The sequence below is a fragment of the Salvelinus fontinalis genome, chromosome 6 (genome assembly GCF_029448725.1).
Source record: "Salvelinus fontinalis isolate EN_2023a chromosome 6, ASM2944872v1, whole genome shotgun sequence".
NCBI classification, from domain to species: Eukaryota; Metazoa; Chordata; class Actinopteri; order Salmoniformes; family Salmonidae; genus Salvelinus; species Salvelinus fontinalis.
Genome location: NC_074670.1, coordinates 16,463,861 through 16,487,325, shown reverse-complemented (window position 1 = coordinate 16,487,325; position 23,465 = coordinate 16,463,861). Strand labels below are relative to the sequence as shown.

General features: G+C 43.0%; 1 protein-coding gene across 2 annotated transcripts in view; it reads right to left on the bottom strand.

Annotated features, from left to right (window-relative positions):
- Positions 1-23,465, bottom strand: part of LOC129857168 (voltage-dependent calcium channel gamma-4 subunit-like) — a 91,390-nt gene that overhangs the window by 8,506 nt on the left and 59,419 nt on the right. For both annotated transcript variants that reach the window (XM_055925160.1, XM_055925159.1), the window contains exons 2-3: positions 7,252-7,537; positions 3,194-3,415 (exon numbers count right to left, since the gene is read on the bottom strand). In XM_055925160.1, coding sequence (XP_055781135.1) covers positions 3,194-3,415; positions 7,252-7,282 — 253 coding nt within the window. In that variant the 5' untranslated portion in view covers positions 7,283-7,537. The remainder of the gene's footprint in view (positions 1-3,193; positions 3,416-7,251; positions 7,538-23,465) is intronic.

Here is a 23,465-nt window from a genome sequence, read left to right as displayed (position 1 = left end):
CAAACTACCTGCCCTCCAGGACACCTACAGCACCCGATGTCACAGGAAGGCCAAAAAGATCATCAAGGACAACAACCACCCGAGCCACTGCCTGTTCACCCCGCAATTATCCAGAAGGCGAGGTCAGTACAGGTGCATCAAAGCTGGGACCGAGAGACTGAAAAACAGCTTCTATCTCAAGGCCATCAGACTGTTAAATAGCCATCACTAACACAGAGAGCCTGCTGCCTATATGCACAGACTTGAAATCATTGGCCACTTTATTAAATGGATCACTAGTCACTTTAATAATGTCACTTTAATAATGTTTACATATCTTGGATTACTCATCTCATATGTACACTACGTTCAAAAGTTTGGGGTCACTTGTAAATGACTATTGTAGCTGGAAACGGCAGATTTTTTATGGAATATCTACATAGGCTACAGAGGCCCATTACCAGCAACCATCTCTCCTGTGTTCCAAGGGCACGTTGTGCTAGCTAATCCAAGTTTATAATTTTAAAAGGCTAATTTATCATTAGAAAACTCCTTTGCAAATATGTGAGCACAGCTGAAAACTGTTGTTCTGATTAACGAAGCAATAAAACTGGCCTTCTTTAGACTAGTTGAGTATCTGGAGCATCATCATTTGTGGGTTCGATTACAGGCTCAAAATGGCCAGAAAAAAATACCTTTCTTCTGAAACTCGTCAGTCTATTCTTATTCTGAGAAATGAAGGCTATTCCATGCGAGAAATGTCCAAGAAACTGAAGATCTCGTACAATGCTGTGTACTACTCCCTTCACAGAACAGCACAAACTGGCTCTAACCAGAATAGAAAGAGGAGTGGGAGGCCCTGGTGCACAATTGAGCAAGAGGACAAATACATTAGTGTCTTGTTTGAGAAAGATGCCTCACAAGTCCTCAACTGGCAGCTTCATTAAATAGTACCTGCAAAAGACCAGTCTCAACGTCAACAGTGAAGAGGCGACTCCGGGATGCTGGCCTTATTGCTTCTTTAATCAGAACAACAGTTTTCAGCTGTGCTAACATAATTGCAAATGGGTTTTCTAATGATCAATTAGCCTTTTAAAATGATAAACTTGGATCAGCTAACACAATGTGCCATTGGAACACAGGAGTGATGGTTGCTGATAATGGGCCTCTGTATGCCTAATATTCTATTAAAAATCAGCCGTTTCCAGCTAGAGTAATCATTTACAACATGAACAATGTCTACACTATTTCTGATCAATTTGATGTTATTTTAATGGACAGAAAATGTGTTTTTCTTTCAAAAACAAGGACAGTTCTAAGTGACCACAAACTTTGAAACGGTAGTATATATACTGTATTCTATACTATTCTACTGTATTTAATCTATGCCACTCTGACATTGCTCGTCCATATATTTAAATATTCTAAATTCCATTCCTTTACTTAGGTTTGTGTGTATTGGGTATATGTTGTGAAATTATTAGAGATTACTTGTTAGAGACTGCTGCATTGTCGGAACTAGAAGCACAAGCATTTCACTACACCCGCAATAAAATCTGCTAAACACGTGTATGTGACCAATAACAACTGATTTGATGCTCCTTGGAAATCATTAAACAGAAACATCAGTCCACTGGGAAAGTCTAGGAAAGAGTTTCCTGTTCCAGCATTTACAAGTTCCAGATTTTCCAAGGAGCTCATAAACTCAGCATGTGCATTGCTTCACATTATAATGACCTTTGCGGCAGCACTGCTGACTACATAATTCCACTGAAACATATGGTAACCATACCATCCATTCACTCTCATCTGACACGAAACACTGCACAACATCAACTCTGAGCTTCCCTGTAATGGAACCTCCATTCCATTCAGTCCTTATTCCTTTCCATCTCACAAGACAGCAACACTGCAGGTAGTGCATTAGGACACAGACATGAGGTCTGCACTGGTATTGCATCAGATCCAAAATGGCCACAGTCCTTACTTTGATCATACCAGCTATCACCAACTATTATCAGCTATTACCACCTATTTACCAGCTATTACCAGCTTTTACCAACTTGTACTAGCTATTACCAACTATTACCAACTGTTATCACCTATTAGCAACTATAACCAACTATTACCAACTATAACCAGCTATTACCAACTTTTACCAACTTTTACCAACTTTTACCAGCTATTACCAACTATTACCAACTATTACCAACTATTACTATTACATTCAATGTATTATACATAGTATTTATAGTATCTAATCCCTTAAAAACTGCAGTATGTAACTTTTTGGGTGACCCAACCAAATTCACATAGAAATGTGAGTTATAGATCTGTCATTCTCATTGAAAGCAAGTCTAAAATCAAACCACCCCCTGTACCCGGACTTTGTACTACTCCCCTCTGGGCACAGATATAGGGCACTTGTCGGCTGAAAAAACAGAACTAGACAATAATTTGTACCAGGTGTGATATCCCTCCTTATTAGCTTGGGCTAATGTTCCTATCGACCCAGTAAGGCCAGCAGGCTAGTCTCTTTTTATTGGTATGTAACTGTTATGAAAGTTGTATTGTCAATTTGCGTTGTATTTAAACGCCACTTTAAACATGTACATGACACTGCAACAAAATTTCCCCCATGGGGACAATAAAGTCAGTAAAGTAAGAAGTGGTAGTTCTGTTCTATATGAGCTATTTCTATGCTCCCCATTCTTAAGTTTCATTTTTGCGTCTTTTACTTTCGGTTTTGTACACCAGCTTCAAACAGCTGAAAATACAATATTTTTGGGTAATGGAAAATATATTTCATAGCGGTTTAGATGGTACAATGATTCTCTACACTATACCTGCTTGTTTTGTCACATAAACTGAAATTAGGAGAACTATTCGAATTTTAGCAACCAAGAAATGGTGGAATGATTTCTCCATAGCGCACCTTTAAATCTAGAAAGGACATTAGGACAAAAGGCTCAAATGGAAGCAGTTCTAACTCATCCCCTCCAACATCACACACACACACGCACACGCACACGCACACGCACACGCACACGCACACGCACACACACACACACACACACACACACACACACACACACACACACACACACACACACACATACAAGATCCCCACATGCCTCCGTTTACCCTCTATCCATCCTCTCCCACTCTACCCACAGATCCAAGATGGTGTCTCAGTAGCATTTCAGTAGCCTACCTTCCAGGCAGCAGATCCTCCAGAGGCCAGAGTGGGTGAGGGCTCCGGGGTCCTTCTTGTCCTTGTTGTGGGGGTCATCTGAGTGGTTGCGGGTGCTGTTGCAGATGGAGGCGCGGGAGTACAGCCAGTAGTCCGTCCCTATAGAAACCGTCATCAGGCAGAAGGCTGCAAAGGCCCCCACGGTGGTGAGGAGGATCTGGATCCCCTTCTCACAAACCATCCCTAGAGAGGAAGGCAGAGGAGGAGAGAGAGATAGAGAGAGAGATGGAGGGGAGGGATGAGAAGTAGAGAAGGGACAAGGAGGAAGAAAAGTGAGAAATAGAAAAGGGATGAGAAAGGTGGAGGGAGGAAGAAGGAGAAGAAGTGCAGTAGAGACAAGAGAGGACCAGATGAGATAGACAAATGGAGAAAGGGGAGTTGAGGGAGAGGGAGGAGAGAGAATGAAAAAGGGATGGACAAGAAAAATAGATGCACAGACAGATGCAGAGAGAGATGCAGAGGGAGATGCAGAGAGAGAGAAAGAAACAAAGAGAGAGGCAGAGAGAGATGCAGAGAGATAGAGAGAGAGAGAGAGAGAGAGAGAGAGAAGCAGAGAGAGAGAGAGAAAGAGGCAGAGAGAGAGAGGTAGAGAGAAAAAGAGGCAGAGAGAGAAAGAGGCAGAGAGAGAGAAAGAGGCAGAGAGAGAGATGCAGAGAGAGAGAAAGAGGCAGAGAGAGAGAGAAAGAGGCAGAGAGATGCAGAGAGAGAGAAAGAGGCAGAGAGAGAAAGAGGCAGAGAGAGAGAGAGGCAGAGGCAGAGAGAAAGATGTAGAGAGAGAAAGAGAAAGAGAAAGAGAGATGCAGAGAGAGAGAAAGAGGCAGAGAGAGAGAGAAAGAGGCAGAGAGAGAGAAAGAGAGAAAGAGGCAGAGAGATGCAGAGAGAGAGAAAGAGGCAGAGAGAGAAAGAGGCAGAGAGAGAGAGAGGCAGAGGCAGAGAGAAAGATGTAGAGAGAGAAAGAGAAAGAGGCAGAGAGATGCAGAGAGAGGGAAAGAGGCAGAGAGAGAGAGAAAGAGGCAGAGAGAGAGAAAGAGAGAAAGAGGCAGAGAGATGCAGAGAGAAAGATGCAGAGAGAGAGAAAGAGAGAAAGAGGCAGAGAGAGAGATGCAGAGAGAGAGGCAGAGAGAGAGAAAGAGGCAGAGAGCGAGAAAGAGAGAGAGAAAGATGTAGAGAGAGAAATAGAAAGAGGCAGCGAGAGAGGCAGAGAGAGAGAGAGAGAAAGAGGCAGAGAAAGAGGCAGAGAGAGGCAGAGAGAAAGAAAGAGGCAGAGAGAGAGAAAGAGGCAGGGATAGAGAAAGAGGCAGAGAGAGATGCAGAGAGAGGCAGAAAGAGAGGCAGAGAGAGAGGCAGAGAGAGGCAGAGAGAGATGCAGAGAGAGATGCAGAGAGAGAGGCAGAGAGAGAGGCAGAGAGAAAGAAAGAGACAGAGAGAGGAGGGGTATAAGTGGTTATATGAGGTGTCCTTGGAAGGGGAGTTGGACGACACTGCTGACTCGTCTTAACAGGAAGGAATTGATGGTGAACACAACAAATTACACTCTGAGAATCTCAATGTGCTCCATATTCATGACCATGACACCACTCTCTCCCCCACATAATCAGCATAGACAGGGCTTGCGCAGAATACACAACACACTCGATGAGACAGAACACACTAACGCACGGATGCACGCACACACACACACACACAACTCAATATACATAATCACAGCGCAGGAACACGGCAGCAACATCAGCACATACAGGAACAAAGCAAGACTCAACAGGAAATCTTCATTGTCGCAACTCAATCAATCAATTAATCAATCAACCATTTTGGCTTATACAATCAATCCTATACAGTATCAGTGTTCCTATCCTCTTCTCAACTCCAACATCACCATAGTATACCCCTCTGGTCCCCTTGTACATGAAGTGGTGCTAAAACCTGTGCATTTACATGATGGTTACATAGGCCTCTGCCCAGCACCCTGCCCTGAACTTTAGTCACTGTTACTAGCCGGCTACCACCCGGTACTCTACCCTGCACCTTAGAGGCTGCTGCCCCATGTGCATAGTCAGTGTTACTAGCCGGCTACCACCCGGTACTCTACCCTGCACCTTAGAGTCTGCTGCCCTATGTACATAGTCACTGTTACTAGCCGGCTACCACCCGGTACTCTACCCTGCACCTTAGAGACTGCTGCCCCATGTACATAGTCAGTGTTACTAGCCGGCTACCACCCGGTACTCTACCCTGCACCTTAGAGACTGCTGCCCCATGTACATAGTCAGTGTTACTAGCCGGCTACCACCCGGTACTCTACCCTGCACCTTAGAGGCTGCTGCTCCATGTACATAGTCACTGTTACTAGCCGGCTACCACCCGGTACTCTATCCTGCACCTTAGAGGCTGCTGCTCCATGTACATAGTCAGTGTTACTAGCCGGCTACCACCCGGTACTCTACACTGCACCTTAGAGTCTGCTGCCCCATGTACATAGTCACTGTTACTAGCCGGCTACCACCCGGTACTCTACCCTGCACCTTAGAGACTGCTGCCCCATGTACATAGTCACTGTTACTAGCCGGCTACCACCCGGTACTCTACCCTGCACCTTAGAGTCTGCTGCCCCATGTACATAGTCACTGTTACTAGCCGGCTACCACCCGGTACTCTACCCTGCACCTTAGAGGCTGCTGCCCCATGTACATAGTCACTGTTACTAGCTGGCTACCACCCGGTACTCTACCCTGCACCTTAGAGGCTGCTGCCCCATGTACATAGTCACTGTTACTAGCCGGCTACCACCCGGTACTCTACCCTGCACCTTAGAGTCTGCTGCCCTATGTACATAGTCACTGTTACTAGCCGGCTACCACCCGGTACTCTACCCTGCACCTTAGAGACTGCTGCCCCATGTACATAGTCACTGTTACTAGCCGGCTACCACCCGGTACTCTACCCTGCACCTTAGAGACTGCTGCCCCATGTACATAGTCACTGTTACTAGCCGGCTACCACCCGGTACTCTACCCTGCACCTTAGAGGCTGCTGCCCCATGTACATAGTCACTGTTAATAGCCGGCTACCACCCGGTACTCTACCCTGCACCTTAGAGGCTGCTGCCCCATGTACATAGTCAGTGTTACTAGCCGGCTACCACCCGGTACTCTACCCTGCACCTTAGAGTCTGCTGCCCCATGTACATAGTCACTGTTACTAGCCGGCTACCACCCGGTACTCTACCCTGCACCTTAGAGGCTGCTGCCCCATGTACATAGTCACTGTTACTAGCCGACTACCACCCGGTACTCTACCCTGCACCTTAGAGGCTGCTGCCCCATGTACATAGTCACTGTTACTAGCCGACTACCACCCGGTACTCTACTCTGCACCTTAGAGGCTGCTGCCCCATGTACATAGTCATGGAACACTGGTCACGTTAATCATGTTTACATACTGTTTCAGCCACTTCATATGTATATTCTGTATTCTATTCAAGGCTCATCCTATACAACTACTGCCGTATACACCTTTTCTACTCATATAGTGTCTATAATGTCTATACACACCATCATATACATATAGATTTATATTCCGGACTCTGACATTGCTCGTTATAATATTTCCATACTTCTTCATTCCTTTCTTTACATTTATGGGATTTGCCTGTATTGTTTTGTATTGTTAGGTATTACTGCACTGTTGGAGCTAGGAACATAAGCATTTCGCTACACCTGTGATAACATCTGAACGTGTGTATTTTATTTGGCTTCTTCTCACCCTAGGCTAGAACTGCTGTTCTAGATTACACATTTACCTTCATTGTGACTTCATTTGCTAATCTTTGAAATTGTGCAAAGCGCATGCGGGTATAAGAGTTGTAAGTACTATTAACAATGTGTACCTGCAATGTAATTACACTGTACCTGCCTATGTAACAACCACGTAAATACATTGATTATAGTGCCACTTGATGTAAAGTGGGACCCCATTGCGTTACCAAGGTATACATTTACATCAGCTGAGGTAAGACTTACCTGCCGCCGAGTTTCTATCCTTCGACTCCATTTTGAAATCTTTCTTTTCCTCGTTAATGAAGAATGCACTGTCCCCTCAATCCGGACAGCATCCATCGACTGTTCTCACTCTCTCCCCCTCTCCTTCCTGCACTCCTTTTCTCTCTCTCTCTCTTTGGCCTCTATCTCTTTCTCTCTCTCTCACTGGAAAGATGTGCTGGTGGGGGCTCTTGATTGTGATTGGACGCTCTCACTCTGGTCCTCTTATTCACAGGAAGCAGTCACTGAGGAGGACATGGTAGTTGGGCTGCCGCCAAAGAAAGACAAGAAGAAGAAGGAGAATGATAACATTAGTTGTTTACAGCTGTGCAGTTATGAAGCATGTTTATCTAAAAACAGTGATCAATTCAGAAAGTTCAGACTTTTAACAAGTCACGTTCTAAAAACACAAATAACAGAAAACTAAAACACTAAAACCTATCAATTCCACTCTCATACCAGTATAACACAGAATAGAATACAAATGGTGCATCTGAAAATAGAGCTAGAAATAACAGATCTGGTCTGAATAAGACGAGCGAAAAAGGGGGAGAGTAGAGAGGGTGCCCTCAACATTGTTACCATGGCAACATTGAATTCCAAAGTCTGGATCAGCATAGAGTGAGGGACTGAGAGAGCGAGAGAGATAGATAGAGAGAAAGAGCTTGCGAGAGGGACTGAGAGAGAGAGAGAGAGAGAGAGAGAGATGAACGGAGAGAGGGACTGAGAGAGAGAGAGGGACTGAGAGAGAGAGAGAGAGAGAGAGAGAGAGAGAGAGAGAGAGAGAGAGCGAGAGAGAGAGAGAGAGAGAGATGAACAGAGAGAGGGACTGAGAGAGAGAGAGGGACTGAGAGAGAGAGATGGACTGAGAGAGAGAGAGAGGGACTGAGAGAGAGAGAGAGAGAGAGAGAGAGAGAGAGAGAGAGAGAGAGAGAGAGAGAGAGAGAGAGAGAGAGAGAGAGAGAGAGGGACTGAGAGAGAGAGAGATTTTGAATTGAATTCAATAATTCAAACCTTTCTCCAAGAAAATAAATTTAATAAGTAAATGTCCAATTGGCTTTCTTCCCAACAATCGCACTACTGACCATATTTCCACCTTACACACACTAATTAATAAACACGTCCACCAACAAAAAGAGGGAAAAATCTTTGCTTGCGTTATTGACTTTAAAAAGGCATTTGATTCTATTTGGCACAAAGGACTATTCTACAAAATTCTCCAAAGTGGCCTTGGTGGTAAGGTGTATGACTTAATAAAATGTAAGTACACAGAAAAGTGTGCAATAAAAATCAAAAACCAAAAAACAGAATTCTTTCACAACGTCGAGGTGTGAGACAAGGCTGCAGTTTGAGTCCAAATCTTTTCAACATTTATATCAATGAATTAGCAGACATGTTGTACCATTTTCCAGCGCCAGGACTCACACTACTTGACACAGAGGTGAAATACCTGCTATATGCTGATGACTTGGTACTTCTATCACCAACCAATGAAGGTCTTCAACAGAACCTTAATATTCTAGAGCAGTATTGCCAAAATTGGGCCCTGGTAGTAAATAAAAAAAACTGAAAATCATGATTTCCCCCCCAAAAAACAGATGTCAGAAACACAAATATAAATTCACCCTGAACAACATCATAACTGAACACACTAAAAATTACACCTACCTTGGTCTGACCATATCTGCATCGGGAAGCTTTAATATGGCAGTGAATGCACTCAAAGAAAAAGCCTGCTGAGCATTGTATGTAATAAAATATAAATTATTCAATATCAACATCCCAATTAGAATTAAGGCCAAAATATTTGACAGTGTAATCCTACCAATAGCTCTTTACGGAAGTGAGGTTTGGGGACCACTCAATAAACTGGACTTTAAAATGTGGGACAAACATCCAATTGAAGCCCTACATGCAGAATTCTGTTGGAAAATTCTACAAGTTCAGAGAAATACACCAACTAATGCATGTAGGGCAGAATTGGGCCGCTTTCCAGTGGTAATGAAAATACAGAAAAGATAATTAAGAAAGTCAAAATTCAAGTCTGCAATTTAAAGCATTTCAAACCCAAGAGCTGAGCCCAGAAACGAGCGCTATCAGTCAGCTGGTGTTGGACCTAACCAACCAAGCTGACACCAGCACTGCTTCAAAAGAAAGAATTCCAATAAACAAAATATATTTACAACATTGGAAAAACGAAACAAAATCCCAAAGCCGACTAAATTGCTATCTGACCCTAAACAGAGAATATGAATTGGCTGATTATCTCTGTCAGAGATACGAAGCAGAGACAGAATCCTTACCAAGTACAGGCTGAGTGACCACCAATTGGCAATAGAGACCGGCAGACATAAAAAGACATGGCTACCCAAAGAGGAGCGTGTATCTGCTCACTGCACAACAGGGGAGGTAGAAACAGAGATGCACTTTCTCCTTTACTGTGAGAAATATTCTGCACCAAGAAATTCATTATTCACAGAAATGACTACATTTTTTCCAAATCTTTACTTATTAAACCAAGAGGAAAAACAAAAAATACTCATAGGCGAAGGAGCAATGGCTCCTCTTGCAGCCAAATATGTATTTGCCTGCCATAGCCTGAGGGACACTGAATAATAACATCTGCATAGTAAACAGTAACTTACTTATTATGACTATTATTGTTATTACTATTATTGTTATTACTATTATTGTTATTACCATTATTATTGTTTATCATTCCAAAAAGTAGTGGTGGTAATAGTAGTAGTAATGGTGGTGGTAGTAGTAGTAGTAATGATGATGGTAGTAGTAGTAGTAATGGTGGTGGTAGTAGTAGTAGTAATGATGGTGGTGGTAGTAGTAGTAGTAATGATGATGGTGGTAGTAGTAATGATGATGGTGGTAGTAGTAGTAGTAATGATGGCGGTGATAGTAGTAGTAGTAATGATGATGGTGGAAGTAGTAGTAGTAATGATGGTGGTGGTAGTAGTAGTAGTAATGATGATGGTGGTAGTAGAACTAGTAATGATGATGGTAGTAGTAGTAGTAGTAATGATGGTGGTGGTAGTAGTAGTAGTAATGATGGTGGTGGTAGTAGTAGTAGTAATGATGATGGTGGTAGTGGTAGTAGTAATGATGATGGTGGTAGTAGTAGTAGTAATGATGATGGCGGTAGTAGTAGTAGTAATGATGATGGTGGTAGTAGTAGTAGTGGTGGTGGTAGTAGTAGTAGTAATGATGATGGTAGTAGTAGTAGTAATGATGATGGTGGTAGTAGTAGTAGTAGTAATGATGATGGTGGTAGTAGTAATGATGATGGTGGTAGTAGTAGTAATGATGGTCGTGGTAGTAGTAGTAGTAATGATGATGGTGGTAGTAGTAGTAATGATGGTGGTGGTAGTAGTAGTAATAATGGTGGTGGAAGTAGTAGTAGTGGTGGTGGTAGTAGTAGTAGTAATGATGATGGTAGTAGTAGTAGTAATGATGATGGTGGTAGTAGTAGTAGTAATGATGATGGTGGTAGTAGTAGTAGTAATGATGGTGGTGGTAGTAGTAGTAGTAATGATGATGGTGGTAGCAGTAATGATGATGGTGGTAGTAGTAGTAGTAATGATGGTGGTGATAGTAGTAGTAGTAATGATGGTGGTAGTAGTAGTAGTAATGATGATGGTGGTAGTAGTAGTAGTAATGATGGTGGTGGTAGTAGTAGTAGTATTGATGATGGTGGTAGTAGTAATGATGATGGTAGTAGTAGTAGTAGTAATGATGATGGTGGTAGTAGTAGTAGTAATGATGGTGCTGGTAGTAGTAGTAGTAATGATGGTGGTGGTAGTAGTAGTAGTAATGATGATGGTGTTAGTGGTAGTAGTAATGATGATGGTGGTAGTAGTAGTAGTAATGATGGTGGTGGTAGTAGTAGTAGTAATGCTGATGGTGGTAGTAGTAGTAATGATGGTGGTAGTAGTAGTAGTAGTAATGATGGTGGTGGTAGTAGTAGTAGTAATGATGATGGTGGTAGTGGTAGTAGTAATGATGATGGTGGTAGTAGTAGTAGTAATGATGGTGGTGGTAGTAGTAGTAGTAATGATGGTGGTAGCAGTAGTAGTAATGATGATGGTAGTAGTAGTAGTAATGATGGTGGTGGTAGTAGTAGTAGTAATGATGATGGTGGTAGTAGTAGTAATGATGATGGTGGTAGTAGTAATGATGATGTTGGTAGTAGTAGTAGTAATGATGGTGGTGATAGTAGTAGTAGTAATGATGATGGTGGAAGTAGTAGTAGTAATGATAGTGGTGGTAGTAGTAGTAGTAATGATGATGGTGGTAGTAGAACTAGTAATGATGATGGTAGTAGTAGTAGTAGTAATGATGATGGTGGTAGTAGTAGTAATGATGGTGGTGGTAGTAGTAGTAGTAATGATGATGGTGGTAGTGGTAGTAGTAATGATGATGGTGGTAGTAGTAGTAGTAATGATGATGGTGGTAGTAGTAGTAGTAATGATGATGGTGGTAGTAGTAGTAGTAATGATGGTGGTGGTAGTAGTAGTAGTAATGATGATGGTGGAAGTAGTAGTAATGATAGTGGTGGTAGTAGTAGTAGTAATGATGATGGTGGTAGTAGAACTAGTAATGATGGTGGTGGTAGTAGTAGTAGTAATGATGATGGTGGTAGTGGTAGTAGTAATGATGATGTGGTAGTAGTAGTAGTAATGATGGTGGTGGTAGTAGTAGTAGTAATGATGGTGGTAGTAGTAGTAGTAATGATGATGGTAGTAGTAGTAGTAATGATGGTGGTGGTAGTAGTAGTAGTAATGATGATGGTGGTAGTAGTAGTAATGATGGTGGTGGTAGTAGTAGTAATGATGGTGATGGTAGTAGTAGTAGTAATGATGGTGGTGGTAGTAGTAGTAGTACTGATGATGGTGGTAGTAGTAGTGATGATGGTGGTGGTAGTAGTAGTAGTAATGATGGTGGTGATAGTAGTAGTAGTAATGATGATGGTGGAAGTAGTAGTAGTAATGATAGTGGTGGTAGTAGTAGTAGTAATAATGATGGTGGTAGTAGAACTAGTAATGATGATGGTAGTAGTAGTAGTAGTAATGGTGGTGGTAGTAGTAGTAGTAATGATGGTGGTGGTGGTAGTAGTAGTAGTAATGATGATGGTGGTAGTAGTAGTAATGATGGTGGTGGTAGTAGTAGTAATGATGGTGGTGGAAGTAGTAATAGTGGTGGTAGTAGTAGTAGTAGTAATGATGATGGTAGTAGTAGTAGTAATGATGATGGTAGTAGTAGTAGTAATGATGGTGGTGGTAGTAGTAGTAGTAATGATGGTGGTGGTAGTAGTAGTAGTAATGATGGTGGTGGTAGTAGTAGTAATGATGGTGATGGTAGTAGTAGTAGTAATGATGGTGGTGGTAGTAGTAGTAGTAATGATGATGGTGGTAGTAGTAATGATGATGGTGGTAGTAGTAGTAGTAATTATGGCGGTGATAGTAGTAGTAGTAATGATGGTGGTAGTAGTAGTAGTAATGATGATGGTGGTAGTAGTAGTAGTAATGATGGTGGTGGTAGTAGTAGTAGTAATGATGATGGTGGTAGTAGTAGTAGTAATGATGATGGTAGTAGTAGTAGTAGTAATGATGATGGTGGTGGTAGTAGTAGTAGTAATGATGGTGGTGGTAGTAGTAGTAGTAATGATGATGGTGGTAGTAGTAGTAGTAATGATGATGGTGGTAGTAGTAGTAGTAGTAATGATGATGGTGGTAGTAGTAGTAGTAATGATGGCGGTGGAAGTAGTAGTAGTAATGATGGTGGTAGTAGTAGTAGTAATGATGGTGGTAGTAGTAGTAGTAATGATGGTGGCGGTAGTAGTAGTAGTAATGCTGGTGGTGGTAGTAGTAGTAGTAATGGTGGTGGTGGCAGTAGTAGTAGTAATGAGGATGGTGGTAGTAGTAGTAGTAATGATGATGGTGGTAGTAGTAGTAGTAATGATGATGGTGGTAGTAGTAGTAGTAATGATAGTGGTGGTAGTAGTAGTAGTAATGATGATGGTGGTAGTAGAACTAGTAATGATGGTGGTGGTAGTAGTAGTAGTAATGATGATGGTGGTAGTGGTAGTAGTAATGATGATGTGGTAGTAGTAGTAGTAATGATGGTGGTGGTAGTAGTAGTAGTAATGATGGTGGTAGTAGTAGTAGTAATGATGATGGTAGTAGTAGTAGTAATGATGGTGGTGGTAGTAGTAGTAGTAATGATGATGGTGGTAGTAGTAGTAATGATGGTGGTGGTAGTAGTAGTAATGATGGTGATGGTAGTAGTAGTAGTAATGATGGTGGTGGTAGTAGTAGTAGTACTGATGATGGTGGTAGTAGTAGTGATGATGGTGGTGGTAGTAGTAGTAGTAATGATGGTGGTGATAGTAGTAGTAGTAATGATGATGGTGGAAGTAGTAGTAGTAATGATAGTGGTGGTAGTAGTAGTAGTAATAATGATGGTGGTAGTAGAACTAGTAATGATGATGGTAGTAGTAGTAGTAGTAATGGTGGTGGTAGTAGTAGTAGTAATGATGGTGGTGGTGGTAGTAGTAGTAGTAATGATGATGGTGGTAGTAGTAGTAATGATGGTGGTGGTAGTAGTAGTAATGATGGTGGTGGTAGTAGTAGTAATGATGGTGGTGGAAGTAGTAATAGTGGTGGTAGTAGTAGTAGTAGTAATGATGATGGTAGTAGTAGTAGTAATGATGATGGTAGTAGTAGTAGTAATGATGGTGGTGGTAGTAGTAGTAATAATGATCCTGGTGGTAGTAGTAGTAGTAATGATGGTGGTGGTAGTAGTAGTAATGATGGTGATGGTAGTAGTAGTAGTAATGATGGTGGTGGTAGTAGTAGTAGTAATGATGATGGTGGTAGTAGTAATGATGATGGTGGTAGTAGTAGTAGTAATTATGGCGGTGATAGTAGTAGTAGTAATGATGGTGGTAGTAGTAGTAGTAATGATGATGGTGGTAGTAGTAGTAGTAATGATGGTGGTGGTAGTAGTAGTAGTAATGATGATGGTGGTAGTAGTAGTAGTAATGATGATGGTAGTAGTAGTAGTAGTAATGATGATGGTGGTGGTAGTAGTAGTAGTAATGATGGTGGTGGTAGTAGTAGTAGTAATGATGATGGTGGTAGTAGTAGTAGTAATGATGATGGTGGTAGTAGTAGTAGTAGTAATGATGATGGTGGTAGTAGTAGTAGTAATGATGGCGGTGGAAGTAGTAGTAGTAATGATGGTGGTAGTAGTAGTAGTAATGATGGTGGTAGTAGTAGTAGTAATGATGGTGGCGGTAGTAGTAGTAGTAATGCTGGTGGTGGTAGTAGTAGTAGTAATGGTGGTGGTGGCAGTAGTAGTAGTAATGAGGATGGTGGTAGTAGTAGTAGTAATGATGATGGTGGTAGTAGTAGTAGTAATGATGATGGTGGTAGTAGTAGTAGTAATGATGATGGTGGTAGTAGTAGTAGTAGTAATGGTGGTGGTAGTAGTAGTAGTAATGATGGTGGTGGTGGTAGTAGTAGTAGTAATGATAATGGTGGTAGTAGTAGTAATGATGGTGGTGGTAGTAGTAGTAATGATGGTGGTGGAAGTTGTAATAGTGGTGGTAGTAGTAGTAGTAGTAATGATGATGGTAGTAGTAGTAGTAATGATGATGGTAGTAGTAGTAGTAATGATGGTGGTGGTAGTAGTAGTAGTAATGATGATGGTGGTAGTAGTAGTAATGATGGTGGTGGTAGTAGTAGTAGTAATGATGGTGGTGGTAGTAGTAGTAGTAATGATGATGGTGGTAGTAGTAGTAGTAATGATGATGGTAGTAGTAGTAGTAGTAATGATGATGGTGGTAGTAGTAGTAGTAGTAATGATGGTGGTGGTAGTAGTAGTAGTAATGATGGTGGTGGTAGTAGTAGTAGTAATGATGATGGTGGTAGTGGTAGTAGTAATGATGATGGTGGTAGTAGTAGTAGTAATGATGATGGTGGTAGTAGTAGTAGTAATGGTGGTGGTAGTAGTAGTAGTAATGATGGCGGTGGAAGTAGTAGTAGTAATGATGGTGGTAGTAGTAGTAGTAATGATGGTGGTAGTAGTAGTAGTAATGATGGTGGCGGTAGTAGTAGTAGTAATGCTGGTGGTGGTAGTAGTAGTAGTAATGGTGGTGGTGGCAGTAGTAGTAGTAATGATGATGGTGGTAGTAGTAGTAGTAATGATGATGGTGGTAGTAGTAGTAGTAATGATGATGGTGGTAGTAGTAGTAGTAATGATGATGGTGGTAGTAGTAGTAGTAATGGTGGTGGTAGTAGTAGTAGTAATGATGGTGGTGGTGGTAGTAGTAGTAGTAATGATGATGGTGGTAGTAGTAGTAATGATGGTGGTGGTAGTAGTAGTAATGATGGTGGTGGAAGTAGTAATAGTGGTGGTAGTAGTAGTAGTAGTAATGATGATGGTAGTAGTAGTAGTAATGATGGTGGTGGTAGTAGTAGTAGTAATGATGGTGGTGGAAGTAGTAATAGTGGTGGTAGTAGTAGTAGTAGTAATGATGATGGTGGTAGTAGTAGTAGTAATGGTGGTGGTAGTAGTAGTAGTAATGATGGTGGTGGTGGTAGTAGTAGTAGTAATGATGATGGTGGTAGTAGTAGTAATGATGGTGGTGGTAGTAGTAGTAATGATGGTGGTGGAAGTAGTAATAGTGGTGGTAGTAGTAGTAGTAGTAATGATGATGGTAGTAGTAGTAGTAATGATGGTGGTGGTAGTAGTAGTAGTAATGATGATGTTGGTAGTAGTAGTAATGATGGTGGTGGTAGTAGTAGTAATGATGGTGATGGTAGTAGTAGTAGTAATGATGGTGGTGGTAGTAGTAGTAGTAATGATGATGGTGGTAGTAGTAATGATGATGGTGGTAGTAGTAGTAGTAATGATGGTGGTGATAGTAGTAGTAGTAATGATGGTGGTAGTAGTAGTAGTAATGATGATGGTGGTAGTAGTAGTAGTAATGATGGTGGTGGTAGTAGTAGTAGTAATGATGATGGTGGTAGTAGTAGTAGTAGTAATGATGATGGTGGTAGTAGTAGTAATGATGGTGGTGGTAGTAGTAGTAATGATGGTGGTGGTAGTAGTAGTAGTAATGATGATGGTGGTAGTAGTAGTAGTAGTAATGATGGTGGTGGTAGTAGTAGTAGTAATGATGATGGTGGTAGTGGTAGTAGTAATGATGATGGTGGTGGTAGTAGTAGTAATGATGGTGGTGGTAGTAGTAGTAGTAATGATGGTGGTAGTGGTAGTAGTAATGATGATGGTGGTAGTAGTGGTAGTAATGATGATGGTGGTAGTAGTAGTAGTAATGATGGCGGTGGAAGTAGTAGTAGTAATGATGGTGGTAGTAGTAGTAGTAATGATGGTGGTAGTAGTAGTAGTAGTAATGATGGTGGTAGTAGTAGTAGTAATGATGGTGGTAGTAGTAGTAGTAATGATGGTGGCGGTAGTAGTAGTAGTAAAGCTGGTGGTGGTAGTAGTAGTAGTAATGGTGGTGGTGGCAGTAGTAGTAGTAATGATGATGGTGGTAGTAGTAGTAGTAATGATGATGGTGGTAATAGTAGTAGTAATGATGATGGTGGTAGTAGTAGTAGTAATGATGATGGTGGTAGTAGTAGTAGTAATGATGATGGTGGTAGTAGTACTAGTAATGATGATGGTAGTTGTAGTACTGATGTAATGGTGAAGATGAAAGTTATTTAGTTATGAGTTAGTTGTAGTTTCATCTTCCATGTATAGCTTTTTATATTTATTAGATTTCTACTATATTGTTGTTATTTTTGTATTATTATTTACTACAATTTTACATTATAATGTATTATAATGTATATTGTATACATTGTTGCTTTGGCTATATTGACAATGTTTTTCATGCCAATAAAGCAGCTTGAATTTGAATTTGAGAGAGAGAAAAAGAGGCTGAGAGAGGGACTGAGCGAGAAAGAGAGAGAGAGAGCGAGAGAGAGGTACTGAGAGAGAGAGAGAGAGAGAGGGTCTGATGAGAGAGAGAGGGACAGAGAGAGCGGGACTGAGAGAGAGAAAGAGAGAGAAAGAGAGATGAACGGAGAGAGGGACTGAGTGAGAGAGAGAGACAGACAGACAGACAGAGAGAAGAACTGAGAGAGGGATGAGAGAGCGAAGGGGACTGAGAGACAGAGAGAGATGGACTGAGAGAGAGAGAGAGCGACAGAGAGAGGAACTGAGAGAGAGATAGAGAGAGTGACAGAGAGAGAGAGAGACACACAGAGAGAGAGGAACTGAGAGAGAGAGAGAGAGATAGAGAGAGAGAGAGAGAGACAGAGAGAGGAACTGAGAGAGAGAGAGTGTGACTGAGAGAGATTGCACTTCAAGCAGTAAAATGTTTAAGCGCTGTATCAACAACCATCATGTGTGTGACCACAGCGACAGTCTGCCACACACACACACTCCCAAACACACACACGCACACATACTCAGCAGAGGACAAGATGTAATCCCAGTGTGTAGTGCTTAAAAACGCTAAAGAAATCTAAACAGAAAAATGTGAAGAAAAATAAAGGGGCACGCATAATTTAGCCAATATAACGCAGCGAGGTCTAGAGGCATTAATATTTGATGATGCAATATGGCACCCTGATCAAAATAGGTTACATCCTGTTTGGATTGTGAGACCTAAAGCAGAGAGCTGCCTCAAAAGAGAGAGAGTAAGAGACAGAGAACGAGGGCGAAAGGGAGAGGGAGAGAGAGGGAGAGAGGAAGAGGGGGAGAAAAAGAGAGAGAGAGAGGGAGAGGGGGAGAAAAAGAGAGAGAGAGGGAGAGGGGGAGAGAAAGAGAGAGAGGGAGAAGGAGAGAGAGAGAGAGAGGGGGAGAGAAAGAGAGAGAGAGAGAGAGAGAGAGAGAGGGAGAGAGGGAGAGGGGGAGAGAAAGAGAGAGAGAGAGAAAGAGAGAGAGAGGGAGAGGGGGAGAGAAAGAGAGAGAGAGAGAGAGAGAGAGAGAGGGAGAGGGGGAGAGAAAGAGAGAGAGAGAGAAAGAGAGAGAGAGGGAGAGGGGGAGAGAAAGAGAGAGAGAGAGAGAGAGAGAGAGAGAGAAAGAGGGAGAAAGGGAGAGAGAGAGAGAGAGACACAGAGAGAGAGAGAAAGAGAGAGAGAGGGAGAGGGGGACAGAAAGAGAGAGAGAGAGAGAGACAGAGAGCGAGCGAGAGAGAGAGGGAGATAGGAAGAGGGAGAGGGGGAGAGAAAGAGAGAGAGAGAAAGAGAGAGAGAGGGAGAGGGGGAGAGAAAGAGAGGGGGAGAGAGAGGGTTCCCTCTCCAGTGTCTCTAAAGACACGTAGGTTGTACCTTCTAAATGTTAGTGGAACAATAACATTCTCTATTTTTCTCTCCATCTTGTCCCTCCTTCACTGAAACTTTCTGTTTCTGTCCCTCTATCATAAAGTGATCTGTCCCTCTCTCTCATAAAGTGATCTGTGCTACAGATGACCCCCTCCTCTCTTTCATTGTGCTACAGATGACCCCCTCCTCTCTTTCATTGTGTTACAGATGACCCCCTCATATTTTTAATTGTGCTACAGATGACCCCCTCCTCTCTTTCATTGTGCTACAGATGACCCCCTCCTCTCTTTCATTGTGCTACAGATGACCCCCTCCTCTCTTTCATTGTGTTACAGATGACCCCCTCATCTCTTTCATTGTGCTACAGATGACCCCCTCCTCTCTTTCATTGTGTTACAGATGACCCCCTCATCTCTTTCATTTTGCTACAGATGACCCCCTCATATCTTTAATTGTGCTACAGATGACCCCCTCCTCTCTTTCATTGTGTTACAGATGACCCCCTCCTCTCTTTCATAATGCTACAGATGACCCCCTCATCTCTTTCATTTTGCTACAGATGACCCCCTCATCGTTTTCATTATGCTACAGATGACCCCCTCATCTCTTTAATTGTGCTACAGATGACCCCCTCCTCTCTTTCATTGTGCTACAGATGACCCCCTCCACTCTTTCATTGTGCTACAGATGACCCCCTCCACTCTTTCATTGTGCTACAGATGACCCCCTCCTCTCTTTCATTGTGTTACAGATGACCCCCTCCTCTCTTTCATTATGCTACAGATGACACCCTCCTCTCTTTCATTGTGCTACAGATGACCCCCTCCTCTCTTTCATTATGCTACAGATGACCCCCTCCTCTCTTTCATTGTGCTACAGATGACCCCCTCCACTCTTTCATTGTGCTACAGATGACCCCCTCCACTCTTTCATTATGCTACAGATGACCCCCTCCTCTCTTTCATTGTGTTACAGATGACCCCCTCCCCTCTTTCATTGTGCTACAGATGACCCCCTCATCTCTTTCATTGTGTTACAGATGACCCCCTCCTCTCTTTCATTGTGCTACAGATGACCCCCTCCTCTCTTTCATTATGCTACAGATGACCCCCTCCTCTCTTTCATTATGCTACAGATGACCCCCTCATCTCTTTCATTATGCTACAGATGACCCTCTCGTCTCTTTCATTGTGTTACAGATGACCCCCTCATCTCTTTCATTATGCTAAAGATGACCCCCTCCTCTCTTTCATTGTGCTACAGATGACCCCCTCCTCTCTTTCATTATGCTACAGATGACCCCCCTCCTCTCTTTCATTATGCTACAGATGACCCCCCTCCTCTCTTTCATTATGCCAGAGATGACCCCCTCCTCTCTTTCATTGTGCCACAGATGACCCCCTCCTCTCTTTCATTGTGCTACAGATGACCCCCTCATCTCTTTCATTATGCTACAGGTGACCCCCTCCTCTCTTTCATTATGCTACAGATGACCCCCTCCTCTCTTTCATTGTGCTACAGATGACCCCCTCCACTCTTTCATTGTGCTACAGATGACCCCCTCCACTCTTTCATTATGCTACAGATGACCCCCTCCTCTCTTTCATTGTGTTACAGATGACCCCCTCCCCTCTTTCATTGTGCTACAGATGACCCCCTCATCTCTTTCATTGTGTTACAGATGACCCCCTCCTCTCTTTCATTATGCTACAGATGACCCCTCCTCTCTTTCATTATGCTACAGATGACCCCCTCCTCTCTTTCATTATGCTACAGATGACCCCCTCATCTCTTTCATTATGCTACAGATGACCATCTCGTCTCTTTCATTGTGTTACAGATGACCCCCTCATCTCTTTAATTGTGCTACAGATGACCCCCTCCTCTCTTTCATTATGCTACAGATGACCCCCTCCTCTCTTTCATTATGCTACAGATGACCCCCTCCTCTCTTTCATTATGCTACAGATGACCCCCTCATCTCTTTCATTGTGTTACAGATGACCCCCTCATCTCTTTCATTGTGCTACAGATGACCCCTCCTCTCTTTCATTGTGCTACAGATGACCCCCTCCTCTCTTTCATTGTGTTACAGATGACCCCCTCCCCTCTTTCATTGTGTTACAGATGACCCCCTCCTCTCTTTCATTATGCTACAGATGACCCCCTCCTCTATTTCATTATGCTACAGATGACCCCCTCATCTCTTTCATTTTGCTACAGATGACCCCCTCATCGTTTTCATTATGCTACAGATGACCCCCTCATCTCTTTAATTGTGCTACAGATGACCCCCTCCTCTCTTTCATTGTGCTACAGATGACCCCCTCCACTCTTTCATTGTGCTACAGATGACCCCCTCCTCTCTTTCATTGTGTTACAGATGACCCCCTCCTCTCTGTCGTGGTGCTACATATGACCCCCTCCTCTCTTTCATTGTGCTACAGATGACCCCCTCCTCTCTTTCATTGTGCTACCGATGACCCCCTCCTCTCTTTCATTATGCTACAGATGACCCCCTCCTCTCTTTCATTGTGCTACAGATGACCCCTTCATCTCTTTCATTGTGCTACAGATGACCCCCTCCTCTCTTTCATTATGCTACAGATGTCCCCCTCCTCTCTTTCATTTTGCTACAGATGACCCCCTCCTCTCTTTCATTGTGTTACAGATGACCCCCTCCCCTCTTTCATTGTGCTACAGATGACCCCCTCATCTCTTTCATTGTGTTACAGATGACCCCCTCCTCTCTTTCATTGTGCTACAGATGACCCCCTCCTCTCTTTCATTATGCTACAGATGACCCCCTCCTCTCTTTCATTATGCTACAGATGACCCCCTCATCTCTTTCATTATGCTACAGATGACCCTCTCGTCTCTTTCATTGTGTTACAGATGACCCCCTCATCTCTTTCATTATGCTAAAGATGACCCCCTCCTCTCTTTCATTGTGCTACAGATGACCCCCTCCTCTCTTTCATTATGCTACAGATGACCCCCCTCCTCTCTTTCATTATGCTACAGATGACCCCCCTCCTCTCTTTCATTATGCCAGAGATGACCCCCTCCTCTCTTTCATTGTGCCACAGATGACCCCCTCCTCTCTTTCATTGTGCTACAGATGACCCCCTCATCTCTTTCATTATGCTACAGGTGACCCCCTCCTCTCTTTCATTATGCTACAGATGACCCCCTCATCTCTTTCATTATGCTACAGATGACCCCCTCATCTCTTTCATTATGCTACAGGTGACCCCCTCCTCTCTTTCATTATGCCACAGATGACCCCCTCATCTCTTTCATTATGCTACAGATGACCCCCTCATCTCTTTCATTATGCTACAGATGACCCCCTCATCTCTTTCATTATGCTACAGATGACCCTCTCGTCTCTGTCATTGTGTTACAGATGACCCCCTCATCTCTTTAATTGTGCTACAGATGACCCCCTCCTCTCTTTCATTATGCTACAGATGACCCCCTCATCTCTTTCATTATGTTACAGATGACCCCCTCCTCTCTTTCATTGTGCTACAGGTGACCCCCTCCTCTCTTTCATTATGCTACAGATGACCCCCTCATCTCTTTCATTATGCTACAGATGACCCTCTAATCTCTTTCATTGTGTTACAGATGACCCCCTCATCTCTTTCATTGTGTTACAGATGACCCCCTCCCCACTTTCATTGTGTTACAGATGACCCCCTCCCCACTTTCATTGTGTTACAGATGACCCCCTCCTCTCTTTCATTGTGTAACAGATGACCCCCTCCTCTCTTTCATTGTGCTACAGATGACCCCCTCCTCTCTTTCATTGTGCTACAGATGACCCCCTCCTCTCTTTCATTTTGCTACAGATGACCCCCTCCTCTCTTTCCTTGTGCTACAGATGACCCCCTCATCTCTTTCATTATGCTACAGGTGACCCCCTCCTCAATTTCATTATGCTACAGATGACCCCCTCATCTCTTTCATTATGCTACAGATGACCCTCTCATCTCTTTCATTGTGTTACAGATGACCCCCTCATCTCTTTCATTGTGTTACAGATGACCCCCTCCCCACTTTCATTGTGTTACAGATGACCCCCTCCCCACTTTCATTGTGTTACAGATGACCCCCTCCTCTCTTTCATTGTGTAACAGATGACCCCCTCATCTCTTTCATTGTGCTACAGATGACCCCCTCCTCTCTTTCATTGTGCTACAGATGACCCCCTCCTCTCTTTCATTGTGTTACAGATGACCCCCTCCCCACTTTCATTGTGTTACAGATGACCCCCTCCTCTCTTTCATTGGGTAACAGATGACCCCCTCATCTCTTTCATTGTGCTACAGATGACCCCCTCCTCTCTTTCATTGTGCTACAGATGACCCCCTCCTCTCTTTCATTGTGCTACAGATGACCCCCTCCTCTCTTTCATTGTGCTACAGATGACCCCCTCATCTCTTTCATTATGCTACAGGTGACCCCCTCCTCTCTTTCATTATGCTACAGATGACCCCCTCCTCTCTTTCATTATGCTACAGATGACCCCCTCATCTCTTTCATTATGCTACAGATGACCCTCTCGTCTCTTTCATTGTGTTACAGATGACCCCCTCATCTATTTAATTGTGCTACAGATGACCCCCTCCTATCTTTCATTATGCTACAGATGACCCCACCTCTCTTTCATTGTGCTACAGATTACCCCCTCATCTCTTTCATTATGCTACAGATGACCCCCTCCTCTCTTTCATTGTGCTACAGATGACCCCCTCCTCTCTTTCATTGTGCTACAGATGACCCCCTCCTCTCTTTCATTGTGCTACAGATGACCCCCTCATCTCTATCATTGTG